At 46.2% G+C, this 13,288-nt stretch overlaps 1 protein-coding gene across 2 annotated transcripts in view; it reads right to left on the bottom strand.

The window, feature by feature from the left end:
- Window positions 1–5,926, bottom strand: part of hipk3.L (homeodomain interacting protein kinase 3 L homeolog) — a 76,574-nt gene extending 70,648 nt beyond the window's left edge. Inside the window, exon 1 of one of the 2 annotated variants that reach the window (XM_018257441.2) lies at window positions 5,532–5,926. In XM_018257441.2, the coding sequence (XP_018112930.1) occupies window positions 5,532–5,607 (76 nt within the window). In that variant the 5' untranslated portion in view covers window positions 5,608–5,926. The remainder of the gene's footprint in view (window positions 1–5,531) is intronic. The other variant, XM_018257442.2, reaches the window with a different exon arrangement.
- Between the last annotated feature and the right edge of the window lie 7,362 nt (window positions 5,927–13,288).

Below are 13,288 nucleotides of genomic sequence, written 5' to 3'. Positions count from 1 at the left end.
CCTCATCTCCACCCCCCCCCCCATCAAACCCATCAGGCCACGGCATGTTGACTCAACTACAAAAAAGCACTTAGAAAAACGCCTGATCATCAACAATCATGAATCTCAACACTGAGCGGGATCTGCTTTTAGAAGGTTTTCCCTGAAGAAGAGCAGAAATATGTGCAATTAGGAAAGAACTGGGGTATTTCTCAACTACCAACAACAGAGCCAGTTTATCTAGTGGTTATCAGAGCAATTCACTTACACAGGGAGGCACATTAACATGATAACACTTAGGGGTAAGGTCACACGGGAGATTCGGGGTAAGGTCACCCGGCGACTACTCACCTCTTCTTTGGGGCGGCTAATCTCCCCCCAAACTGCTTTCCCATGCCTTCCGCCTGCAAGAATGAAAAATCTCCAGCGGCATGGCACTCGTGTCGCTCCATTTTCCAAAGTTGCCCAAAGTTTTCTCATGACGCAACTTCAGAAAACGAAGCACTGCGAGTGCCATGCCGCTGGCGATTTTTCATTCAAGCAGGCGGAAAGCAGAGGAAAGCAGTTTGGGGAGATTAGTCGCCCCAAAGAAGAGGTGATTAGTCGCTTCTAAATCTCCCTGTGTGACCTTACCCTAAAAGCTTACCATGAAAGTGAGCAATTCATTTAAAGGAGAAGGAAAGCTACCACAGCAGTTTATTGCCAATAGATTAGCCACAATAGTGCAAGCTATAACACTATATTTATACTGTAGAATGATTTACCATTCCTGAGTAAACAGCTCTAGAAGCTCTCTCTGTTTGTTTAGGATAGCAGCTGCCATATTAGCTGGCGGTGACATCACTTCCTGCTCGAGTCTGTCCCTGCTCACTCATAGCTCTGGTTTAAGGTGAAAACAGGAAGTCTGATACAGAAGCCCATGAGTACACAATAGAAGGAAAGAAATGCTGTGTTTCTTTAGAGGACTCAGAGCAGCATTACTTTGAGGATTTACTGGTATATTTATATAGACCTTTGTGATAAAGTTTACTTAATTTTAGCCTTTCCTTCTCCTTTAAACCAATATGGAAAAAGTGTTAAATTCCCTTGACTCTGTGATTCTCGTCCTTGGTTCGAAGTAAAACGAACTGGTCAGTAACCGGGTTTACTTTTTTGCAATGAGCCACCGCATGAGAGTCGGTTCTCTGAGCTCCACCGCAGCCCCAGTAGATGCATGTGCCAGGGAACCAGCCCCGCTGCTAGGGAGGGGAGCAGGAATTCTTGAAATATCTTCAAAAGGGTGCAGAATTTCAGCAAAGAATGAAAGGGCGTCACATGCATTTAGATGTAGTGTTCCTTGTTATAAATAGTGTATAAAAATAAGCTACTATGGAGCCATGGGGGGCTGCTATTCCAGCGTCAGTAGGGCTCCAGGGCCCACAGCACTGGCTCCATTTTCAGCTCAAATGTTCCTTTTAGTTTGTTGGAGCTTTGAGTGCACTAATTATCATTTGTGTGCACTTTATTAAAACCATTTGCACAGTTATAGGGGGGGTCAAATTAAGTTTAAAATGTGACTGCACAACACACTCGCTTTTCCTTAGCTCGACGCCTGTTCAACCCCAGAGCCCTTGATTTCCTTCTAGTTCAGGTCCTCACAGTCCTTTCTTGACCACTCACTCCCCTTGTAGCTTAACAACCTTCTAACTTAGTGCTCACTCCCCTTTTATTTCTGTTCCCTCCTGATCGCTCCCCTTTTATTTCTGTGCCCTCCTGATCGCTCCCCTTTTATTTCTGTGCCCTCCTGATCGCTCCCCTGCTCCTTTTATTTCTGTGCCCTCCTGATCGCTCCCCTTTTATTTCTGTGCCCCTCCCTGATCGCTCCCCTTTTATTTCTGTGCCCTCCTGATCGCTCCCCTTTTATTCTGTGCCCTCCTGATCGCTCCCCTTTTATTTCTGTGCCCTCCTGATCGCTCCCCTTTATTTCTGTGCCCTCCTGATCGCTCCCCTTTTATTTCTGTGCCCTCCTGATCGCTCCCTTTTATTTCTGTGCCCTCCTGATCGCTCCCCTTTTATTTCTGTGCCTCCTGATCGCTCCCCTTTTATTTCTGTGCCCTCCTGATCGCTCCCCTTTTTATTTCTGTGCCCTCCTGATCGCTCCCCTTTTATTTCTGTGCCCTCCTGATCGCTCCCCTTTTATTTCTGTGCCCTCCTGAGTTGCTCCCCTTTTATTTCTGTGCCCTCCTGATCGCTCCCCTTTTATTTCTGTGCCCTCCTGAGTGTTGCTCCCCTTTGTATTTCTGTGCCCTCCTGAGTCGTTGGCCCCTTTATTTCCTGTGCCCTCCTGATCGCCTCCCCTTTTATTTCTGTGCCCTCCTGATCGCTCCCCTTTTATTTCTGTGCCCCTCCTGATCGCTCCTTTTATTTCTGTGCCCTCCTGATCGCTCCCCTTTTATTACTGTGCCCTCCTGAGTGTTTGCTCCCCTTTTATTTCTCTGTGCCCTCCTGATCGCTCCCCTTTTATTTCTGTGCCCTCCTGATCGCTCCCCTTTTATTTCTGTGCTCCCCTGATCGCATCCCCTTTTATTTCTGTGCCCTCCTGATCGCTCCCCTTTTATTTCTGTGCCCTCCTGATCGCTCCCTTTTATTTCTGTGCCCTCCTGATCGCTCCCCTTTTATTTCTTGTGCCCTCCTGATCGCTCCCCTTTTATTTCTGTGCCCCTCCTGATCGCTCCCCTTTTATTTCTGTGCCTCCTGATCGCTCCCCTTATTTCTGTGCCCTCCTGAGTGTTGCTCCCCTTTTATTCTGTGCCCTCCTGATCGCTCCCCTTTTATTCTGTTTGATCTCCTGATCGCTCCCCTTTATTTCTGTGCCCTCCTGATCCCCTTTTATTTCTGTGCCCTCTGATCGCTCCCCTTTTATTTCTGTGCCCTCCTATCGCTGATTTCTGTGCCCTCCTGTGCCCTCCTGATCGCTCCCCTTTTATTTCTGTGCCCTCCTGATCGCTCCCCTATTTCTATTCTCTTTTATTTCTGTGCCCTCCTGATCGCTCCCCTTTTTATTTCTGTGCCCTCCCTGATCGCTCCCCTTTTATTTCCCTCCTGAGTGTTTGCTCCCCTTTTATTTCTGTGCCCTCCTGATCGCTCCCCTTTTATTTCTGTGCCCTCCTGATCGCTCCCCTTTTATTTCTGTGCTCTCCTGATCGCCTCCCCTTTTATTTCTGTGCCCTCCTGATCGCCTCCCCTTTTATTTCTGTGCCCTCCTGATCTGATCGCTCCCCTTTTATTCTCCTTCCTGATCGCTCCCCTTTTATTACTGTGCCCTCCTGAGTGTTTGCTCCCCTTTTATTTCTGTGCCCTCCTGATCGCTCCCCTTTTATTTCTGTGCCCTCCTGATCGCTCTCCTTTTATTTCTGTGCCCTCCTGATCGCTCCCCTTTTATTTCTGTGCCCTCCTGAGTGTTTGCTCCCCTTTTATTTCTGTGCCCTCCTGATCGCTCCCCTTTTATTTCTGTGCCCTCCTGATCGCTCTCCTTTTATTTCTGTGCCCTCCTGATCGCTCCCCTTTTATTTCTGTGCCCTCCTGATCGCTCCCCTTTTATTTCTGTGCCCTCCTGATCGCTCCCCTTTTATTCTGTGCCCTCCTGATCGCTCCCCTTTTATTTCTGTGCCCTCCTGATCGCTCCCCTTTTATTTCTGTGCCCTCCTGATCGCTCCCTTTTATTTCTGTGCCCTCCTGATCGCTCCCCTTTTATTTCTGTGCCCTGCCTGATCGCTCCCCTTTTATTTCTGTGCCCTCCTGATCGCTCCCCTTTTATTTCTGTGCCCTCCTGATCGCTCTATTGTGCCCTCCTGATCGCTCCCCTTTTATTTCTGTGCCCTCCCTGATCGCTCCCCTTTTATTTCTGTGCCCTCCTGATCGCTCCCCTTTTATTTCTGTGCCCTCCTGATCGCTCTCCCTTTTATTTCTGTGCCCTCCTGATCGCTCTCCCTTTTATTTCTGTGCCCTCCTGATCGCCTCCCCTTTTATTTCTGTGCCCTCCTGATCGCTCCCCTTTTATTTCTGTGCCCTCCTGATCGCTCCCCTTTTATTTCTGTGCCCTCCTGATCGCTCCCCTTTTATTTCTGTGCCCTCCCTGATCGCTCCCCTTTTATTTCTGTGCCCTCCTGATCGCTCCCCTTTTATTTCTGTGCCCTCCTGATCGCTCCCCTTTTATTCTGTGCCCTCCTGATCGCTCCCCTTTTATTTCTGTGCCCTCCTGATCGCTCCCCTTTTATTTCTGTGCCCTCCTGATCGCTCCCCTTTTATTTCTGTGCCCTCCTGATCGCTCCCCTTTTATTTCTGTGCCCTCCTGATCGCTCTCCTTTTATTTCTGTGCCCTCCTGATCGCTCCCCTTTATTTCTGTGCCCTCCTGAGTGTTGCTCCCCTTTTATTTCTGTGCCCTCCTGATCGCTCCCCTTTTATTTCTGTGCCCTCCTGATCGCTCTCCTTTTATTTCTGTGCCCTCCTGATCGCTCCCCTTTTATTTCTGTGCCCTCCTGATCGCTCCCCTTTTATTTCTGTGCCCTCCTGATCGCTCCCCTTTTATTTCTGTTGCCCTCCTGATCGCTCCCCTTTATTTCTGTGCCCTCCTGATCGCTCCCCTTTTATTTCTGTGCCCTCTGATCGCTCCCCTTTTATTCTGTGCCCTCCTGATCGCTCCCCTTTTATTTCTGTGCCCTCCTGATCGCTCCCTTTTATTTCTGTGCCCTCCTGATCGCTCCCCTTTTATTTCTGTGCCCTCCTGATCGCTCCCCTTTTATTTCTGTGCCCTCCTGATCGCTCCCCTTTTATTTCTGTGCCCTCCTTGATCGCTCTCCTTTATTTCTGTGCCCTCCTGATCGCTCCCCTTTTATTTCTGTGCCCTCCTGAGTGTTGCTCCCCTTTTATTCTGTGCCCTCCTGATCGCTCCCCTTTTATTTCTGTGCCCTCCTGATCGCTCTCCTTTTATTTTCGGTGCCCTCTCTGATCGCTCCCCTTTTATTTCTGTGCCCTCCTGATCGCTCCCTTTTATTTCTGGCCTCCTGATCGCTCCCCTTTTATTTCTGTGCCCTCCTGATCGCTCCCCTTTTATTTCTGTGCCCTCCTGATCGCTCCCCTTTTATTTCTGTGCCCTCCTGATCGCTCCCCTTTTATTTCTGTGCCCTCCTGATCGCTCGCTCCCCTTGTAGCTCATGTCCCAGCTGATCGCTTGCTCTTCTAGTCCAACAGCCTCCTGATCGCTCGCTCCCAGCTGATGGCCCTACTCACTAGTGATCACTATTCTGAGAAATTCACTCCCCTTCTCAGTTCCCCTTGAGCTTCTGCTTCTCCTCCATTGCTGAGCCCAGAAGCACTAAGTGCCTGTGTAGTTCAGCAAGCTCTCTGGCCACAGTGTCAGTCAGTAAAACACTACTCACCCCCTAACTCTCCAGCTCAGCCAGACGCACATTTGTAAGTAAGTTGGAGTCTGAGCAATGTACAACCTGTGGCCCTCGTGTCCCGCTCTCCCCACACTCTCCGCTTAGTTCTCCTCCCCACACCCTCGCGTTACCTTCATAGAGCAGCAGTAGGTGCAACGTGCAGGGCTGAGCCGGACATGTCAGGCAGTGCGCGGGGCCCCTCTGCATACTCAGCTCGCTGCCATCTTGTCCCGGCCCTGAGCTCCGTCACCTTCCTTCCCGCGTATCCCCAGGGCGGCTGCAGGGACTTGTGGGCGCTCAGCACCGCGCTAGAGAGTCCATACTTGTCACAACGCGGCTTCCTCGGCTCGCTCGGTCCCGCCGCGCACACACCGCCGCCCGCTCCCTTCCTAACATGTCGCTCGGGCCGCCCGAGGGAAACAGACAGAACCAGCCGATATCAGATCGCGACCGGCTCAACAGCGCCACCGCCTGGCGTCCGTAGCGCAGTAGCGCTGCCATAGCAACCGCTGGAAGGCCCAGCGCTAGGGTGATGTCATTCCACCTAACCCCTACGCTGCGGGAGAAAACTTCCCTGCCAACAAGCCTGTCTGTAAAATGTGAAGTGGGCCCCTCGTCAGTCCTCCAATTACCCCCCTCATGTTGTACAGTCTGTTTGTCCTACACCTCAACCCTCTCCCTTCTTCAATAAACGCCACGAGGGAGTGTAAACAACACGTATTGTGCAATAGGGGGGCTGAGGCGGCACTGGGCCTAAATCCTGACTGGGAGTGTAAATAGGGCAAGTCAAGAACAGACAGAGGCCCAAGAAATACTGAGAGCTGCTTCAGTTCAGTGGGACACACAGGGACCAGCAGCTTATTGACCATTGTTTGGGCCTCTGGAAAACTTTATGACAAGCCAACACTAGGGTTGCCCCAGGCCTGGCAAAATGATGGTTGGTCCCAATGTTATTAGGGAAAAAAGATAAATATCTAGGGTTGCCACCTTTTCTGGAAAAAAATACCGGCCTTCCTATATATTTATCTTTTTTCCCTATTAATAACATTGGGACCAATCATAATTTTTACCTGCCAGGCTAGTAGAATACAGGCCAACCCTGCTGGCACCAAGCTGAACCTGGCCCTAGGCAACCTGGCGGGCCACGGCGCCGGCTCAGTGCGCGCTCGACTGCACATGCGCAAAACCTTGCTCCAGCGCGCATGTGCGAAACTTCGCTCCACCGTGCATGCGTGAAATGTGTGCACACATGCGCAGAAGCGAATTTACGCGAAAGACACCAGCGGCAGTCAGGAAGAGACAGGACCGGACACGCGGTAGGCGACAGAGCAGGTGCCTGGCGCCCCCTCAGCTTTGCACCCTAGGCACGTGAATACTCTGCCTACCCCTAGTTCCGGCCCTGCCTGGCTGGAATCCAAGAGTCAAATTGTAACTTTATTTTACATCATGATTCTAAAGCAAAGCCTTACGCATTTAGTGTCACCAGGGGACACTTAGTCATAGGCTACTAACATACCTCCCAACATTTTGGAAATAAAAAGAGGGCCAAAACAATTTGCCGCATGTAGCTGGGCAAAGTTTTTTTGACCACGCCCTAATTGCCATGTTCATTTTACAAAATTTGGCTGGTTAGTAAGTAAGTTTGAACACATTTCTGTGTTTTTTATTTTTTTTTTAACGTTATTACAGTTTTGCTATTGAAGGTGAATTGCTAACTTTTCCCAAGGGACCTGTTATCTTATATTGTGACAATTACTTATTTGCTTATCTAGAAATTGTTACAAAAGTATCTTATCTTTTGCTCTGGCTGTTCTGGGCTCTCTGCCAAAAGCCATATAAGTTAAAAACTTTGTTTCTTTTTCTGGCTGTTCAGTGCAGAGAAAAACGGGACTTTCCAGTACAAATGAGGGACTGTGGGTTGAGCTGTCAAAAGAGAGACTGTCCCTCTAAAAAACAGGACAGTTGGGAGGTATGTACTAAGTCTGGGCCTGTGCCTGACAAAAATATCTTCATGGGTCAATGTAGGACGTCCTGCATTATGATCGAATGGGAACATCTTGATTTGACCCAGCACTAGGGTATGACAAATTTACAGGCAATGTAGCTTCCGGTAAATTTGTAATACCCCTAAAAAAAGCCCCTGGCCCACCCCCAATCCACTCAAAACATACCTTTTCTCCATCTTCTGGCCATCATGCGCCATGGCTCCACCCAGTTTTACATCACAGCCCGCCCCTTTTGTTCCCGCCCCCGCCACTGGCCAGTGGAAACTTTATGAAAAGGTGGCAACCCTACCCAGCACGTGTCCAATACACAATTTTGTACATTTCTGTATAAAAAGCCAGAAAAATAATAAAAAATCATGGAGACAGCCGTATGTAATAACCATGCATAAAAAATAGATACACAAAGGCTAAATTAAGAATGTATTCTTATTAAAATACATTTAATTAGACACAAATTTTGTAATTGGACAAATATATTTACACGTAATCAACTGGTGGTGTAAATCCATGCGTCCTGTCTATTGGGTAGCCCGAGAAATGAATAAATAGCTTTAGATCCAGAGCAACTCTCATCTAGACGCGACTTGTGTCACCATTAATTGCCCTGTGGGAGTTCTGACAAATGGCAATGAATTGGAGCCCCATGAAGTTCATTGTGGGAAGTCTGACAACAACAACAGGCGAGCAAAAGTCACAATCACTTGAGTCAAGCCTTTTCTTTTAAATGTGGGGTGGGGGGTATTTGGGCACATTGCATGAAATGATCAAGAACACAAGAGGAAAAGAATCCTATATATCCTTTAAAGATCCAGGAAAAACCTGTTTTAATTCCTTTTTTTTTTTTTTACCCCTTTCTAATAAATGAAATGAAGCGTTGTGCTTTGTTTGACGTAGGCACGGTAATTGCCGGTGCACCGCATGGTTCCATCTGAACGCTATTCTCCTTATCAGGGCCAGCAAAATCTTAAGTATAGCCAACGTGTTTGTGTGTGTGTGCAATTGTATTTGTTTGTCCTTGCACTCGTGGATTTTCCGACAGATTAGGAAGGGATAAAGGCGTGACCTTGGAAATGGCAGAGATTTAGTAACTTCTGTGAATTGTTATATGTTATGTTATGAAGGGACTTTTAGTCTGGAAAATGGCCATACAAAAGAGCTATTTTTGTTAAACGTAGCGGCAATCTAAATGACTAAAAAAGATTTGCACTACCCAGCAATGGTGTAATTAGAAATTATTGACTCTGGTTCAGAGCCCCCCTCTTGTGAGTAAGTATATAGTACTGAAGTTATACTTCATTGGATCCTTTACAACTGAGTATGCCTAAGGCACAGAGGACAATATTCTAATTGAGGTGGAAAGTTCACCATTATAGCAAGTTTTATACATACCACCTTTCTATGGGCACCTAGTTTGTTTCGGACAACTTTATGTACTTGGAACTCCCAGCAAATAAGGAAATTTTAGCCACCCCCACCCCATGAGTTTGAGTCCTGCTAGGGTCTGGTTGTGCCTTGCCCCAGTACTGTAACTAGAGGAGGGCGGGCCCTGGTGCGTGACGTGCAGCCGGGCCCCCGCCCCCTCCGATCGGCCCACATTTAGATGGCGTGCGGGCTGCCGGGGGGCCCTGGCCCGCTCGCACCCCCTGCTCCCCCGGTAGTTCCGCCACTGCCTTGCCCATACTCGCCGACACACTAACCCACCACCCAACCCTACCTGTAAGGCAGGAGTGCCCATACTTTACTAATGTGAGGTCTACTTTTAGTGAAGTTGTCCCATTATGATCTACATCCATAATAGCATTTTGTATTGCTTATATATTATATTGATTTATGGGAAAAGTGATATTTCTATATTTCAGAATTATAAATATTTTTTATTATGTATTATAATATTATGATATTATTGTATTGTTGTTATTATTATAATAATCATTTATTATTATTTACTATTTTTTATGTAACCTTAACAGAATAATTATCTAAATTAAACAGAAGGGAGATTTAGACAAGCTGTACATCTCAAGACTAGACAGTGTCTTAAGATCTAATGATCACCAGCTAAAGGTCTACTGATAGATCCCGATCTACCTTTTGGGCACCCCTGCTGTAACTGACCCAGTAACTGCAACATAAGAAGCAATGTCTCCATGGTCTAGCAATAACTTCACTCTATAGGCAGATCAACCAGGAAACGGCAAGAAAAACTGCCCAGATTTGTGGCAAATCCACAAAGGCCCAGGCCTAGGGCGGCAGAATTTCAGGGGCAGCATGCCCACATATCTCCAGTGCAATTCTACCTGTGCATGGGAAGTGCACGGGTAGGAGATGTAGAGAGGAAGGGGAGGGGACTGGGAGGGGAAGGGGAGGGGATATGGAGGAGACAGGGGAGGAGACAGGGAGGAGAAGGAGATGGGGGAGGAGAAGGGGACGAGCAGAGCCGGCCTAGAGGAGCCTGGATAGTAAATCCAGCCCTGCACTCTACCCTGGGGTAACCACGGGCCAAATGGATGGTCAGGGAATCAGGGACTTTCCACCCAAAGCTTTGTGGATATTCCACTGGTACCCAACCACCTGCAGGAATTGAACTCACAGCAGATACCCTGCCATTCGTGTAACAAAAGTGTGCCAGGCCTCCCCACTAAAGAATCTTCAGAGAGACTCAGCGTGCCCGGAGCTGCTCCCCCACCACATTCTCAAGTGGGTGATCACTCCACAATTTTTATGCTACAGAAGAAGCAGGTTCCCCAGGCCCAGGGGGGTCTGCCTCCTATGTATATTTACATCACTGTACCCCCACCACCCTGCACAAGCATGACCTGAGGATCTATCACTCTACACTTACTATACCTAACTCCAGCTTCACCCTGGACCCTGCAGTCTTGGTGTCACATTGCATAGAAATAACGTCAGTGTCAGAGGACAGGGTCATGGGAATGGTCCCAGACTGAGGCCCACTAAGTACTAGGACCCCAGGAGATCCTCTAGTACTATGTCAGGCCAGTCCAACACTGAATAAATGGATAGCAAAATGTCCATATGATCCCAGTTGAGCAACAGTAAAGTTCTGCCAAGTTATTAATACATTTTATATTTTGTTGGCAAATGTTACAAGCAAATCCTTGATCTCGAATGTATTTTAGAATCATATTCTTTTCCTTGAAACAGATTATGGTAGCACAGGAGAAGCATTAAAAAAGTAACATTAAATATTTAACAGGGTAAAACATACTGTCCTTGCTCATATATTACTCCATTTCTTTCATAAATGCCGGCCATGCCGTACACTTTCCCGTAAAGAGGTGCTGGGAATATACTTAATACATTTCATTGCTACTCCATTTTATTCTTAAATCTCATGGGAAGTGGTCATGCTCTTCTATGCCAGGAATAGAAGTGAAATACTTACATGTGAATTAATTTTTTATATATATAGAATTGGTCAGAAGCTAATCAATTATACGATGAGTATATGCTATTTTCATTTTCATAAAAGTAAAGGGGAAGTTCACCTTAGTAAAAATAGCACTCTAAACTTTCAAAGCATCATTTTGAATGTATTTAATGCAACATGGCAACGATATTCAATTCCAGTTGTTGGACTCCAGGCATGAGTGGCCAGACTAATGTATGATCAGCTTTAGATCAAGGCTAGTGCCTGGATAAGGTTAGGCTGCTCCCTGATGTCAGCTGCCTCAATTGGAGCTTCTTGGAAATGGCAAACTGGAGAGCTGCTGCATAAAAAGCTAAATAATTCAAAAACCCCAAATAATAAAAAATGGAAACCAATTGCAAATTGTCTCAGAATATCATCCTCTACATCATACTAAAAGTTAATATTAAGATGAACAACTCCTTTAACATTGCTGGGAATAAAAATGCCATAAACAATTACCGCCTGCACTTTTCTGTTGAACACAGCATTGTAGGTGGGTGGTGCATGGCGGGGAAAGGTGCAAAGTGCAAAATACTAAGTGGTTTGCACCTGTTTTTTGCACCGTGCTCTGCCATTTGCAAATGGCCTCTGGGTTCTTTTGTTGTTCCATCGTCCAGACTTTGTCCCAAAGTGCATATAAGAGACAGATTGGATGGCGGAACAAAAGATGTAGCTGAGTTGTGGGGGTGGGGGAATTCAATTTCCTCCGGATTACATAATGGTGATTAAATAGCACCTTAGATCAATGGCTGCTTAATTAATAATTATAGCATATGCACAACTAACCAGTTTTTGAACCAGATTAATTAATCATTCATTAGTGATCATTAGTCATTCAGAAGTGGCAGGTGGCATTATCCTTCCTTTAAAGTTCTGATGCCCAAAGGCAAAGTATTTTGCTTGGCAGGAGAAGCCTTGCATAGAGAGAATGCACACTTTAAAATCTAGTCTAGTTGCCCATAGCAACTAATAAGCAGCTAGCACTTGTTTAAAAACACAATACAGGTATGGGAAAAGCTATCCGGAAACCCGTTTTGAGTTACAGTAGAACCCACATTTTACATCCCCTTATTTCAAGTTTTCCCTCATTTTACATTTTACGTTGTTTTGTGGTCCCACCTATATATTCTGCATAATAAATTTTCCTGGATTTTACACCATTTTTTTCTGGTCCCCTGAAAACATACTGGGGGTCATTTATCAACACTGGGCAAATTTGCCCATGGGCAGTAACCCATGGCAGCCAATCAGATGGCTGCATTCATTGTTCTACTTGCAGCTGGCTTTAAAAAGCTAATCACTGAATGGTTGCTATAGGTAACTGCCCATGGGCTAATTTGCCCAGTGTTGATAAATGAGCCCCATTGTATTTAGCTTTTTATTCAGCAGCTCTCCAGTTTGCAGTTTCAGCAATCTGGTTGCTAGGGTCCACATTACCCTAGCAACCATGCACTGAGTTTAATAAGAGGCTGGAATATGAATAGGAGAGGGCCTTAATAGCAAAAGGCAGACATAAGGTATGAAGATCCAAATTACGGAAAGATCTATTATAAGGAAAACCCCAGGTCCCGAGCAATCTGGATTACAGGTCCCATATCTGTACTGTTGTATTAGAAGCACCAATTAGGCCCATCTCATGCATTTTATTGGCAATGAAGGGTAACAGGCCCACGCAATTACAGTCTGAAGAAGCGAAGGCTAAATTCCACTAACGACTGATACATATTGCTGCCTCTAATCCTCTTTCAGGCTTTTCATTGTATCAGCTCTTACAACATCCATTCATATTTAACTTCACTGCTTCGCTGAGCATTTCACAAAGAGGATTGACAGACAATGTGGTTCTGACATGACTCAGCTCTATTTCTTATCTGCCCTGGGTCTATTTACTATTAAAAATCCGGGTATTATGTCCCGACAGTACTGCTCAAGATACAGATAGGCTCTGCCGGGTGCAGGCTTGTGGGCACAATAAGGCTGTGCTAAAGCAATTTATATACTGTTATGGATGAAAAACGATTTTTTTTGGGGGGGAGGGTCAGTTCGCTAAAGTTTGTATAGAGTTAAAAAAAATCATCTATTTATTCATCAAAGGAAGATCACCAAATTCCATTACTGAAAGGATAACTTTAACCCAATATATTGCCGAAATTCTGAGACTAAGGGCAGGAATACACACATATATGTGAATTTTGTTTCAAATTGATGGTCTTGTAACCAAACTACTGTTAGATCAAACAGGTGAAACCTGTTAAATAAAATGCTTACAGTCTAAAGTGAGGTGTGAGAAAGATGCTTTCAAGTAAATTCTGGATTCCTACGGTGCAGGCCTTCCTGTAACCTCATTAAAGACTTGAAGGAAGTCACAAATAAACTGTTTTTCCCTCCAACCCCGGTGCACCCTATGCAGCTGTCTCTTCTGGCTAACCTTAGTTCTAACCCTGATACT

Source organism: Xenopus laevis, chromosome 4L (assembly GCF_017654675.1).
Source record: "Xenopus laevis strain J_2021 chromosome 4L, Xenopus_laevis_v10.1, whole genome shotgun sequence".
Taxonomy (NCBI): Eukaryota; Metazoa; Chordata; class Amphibia; order Anura; family Pipidae; genus Xenopus; species Xenopus laevis.
Note: the sequence above shows the minus strand (reverse complement) of the source record. Positions and strands in the feature narration are given on the sequence as shown.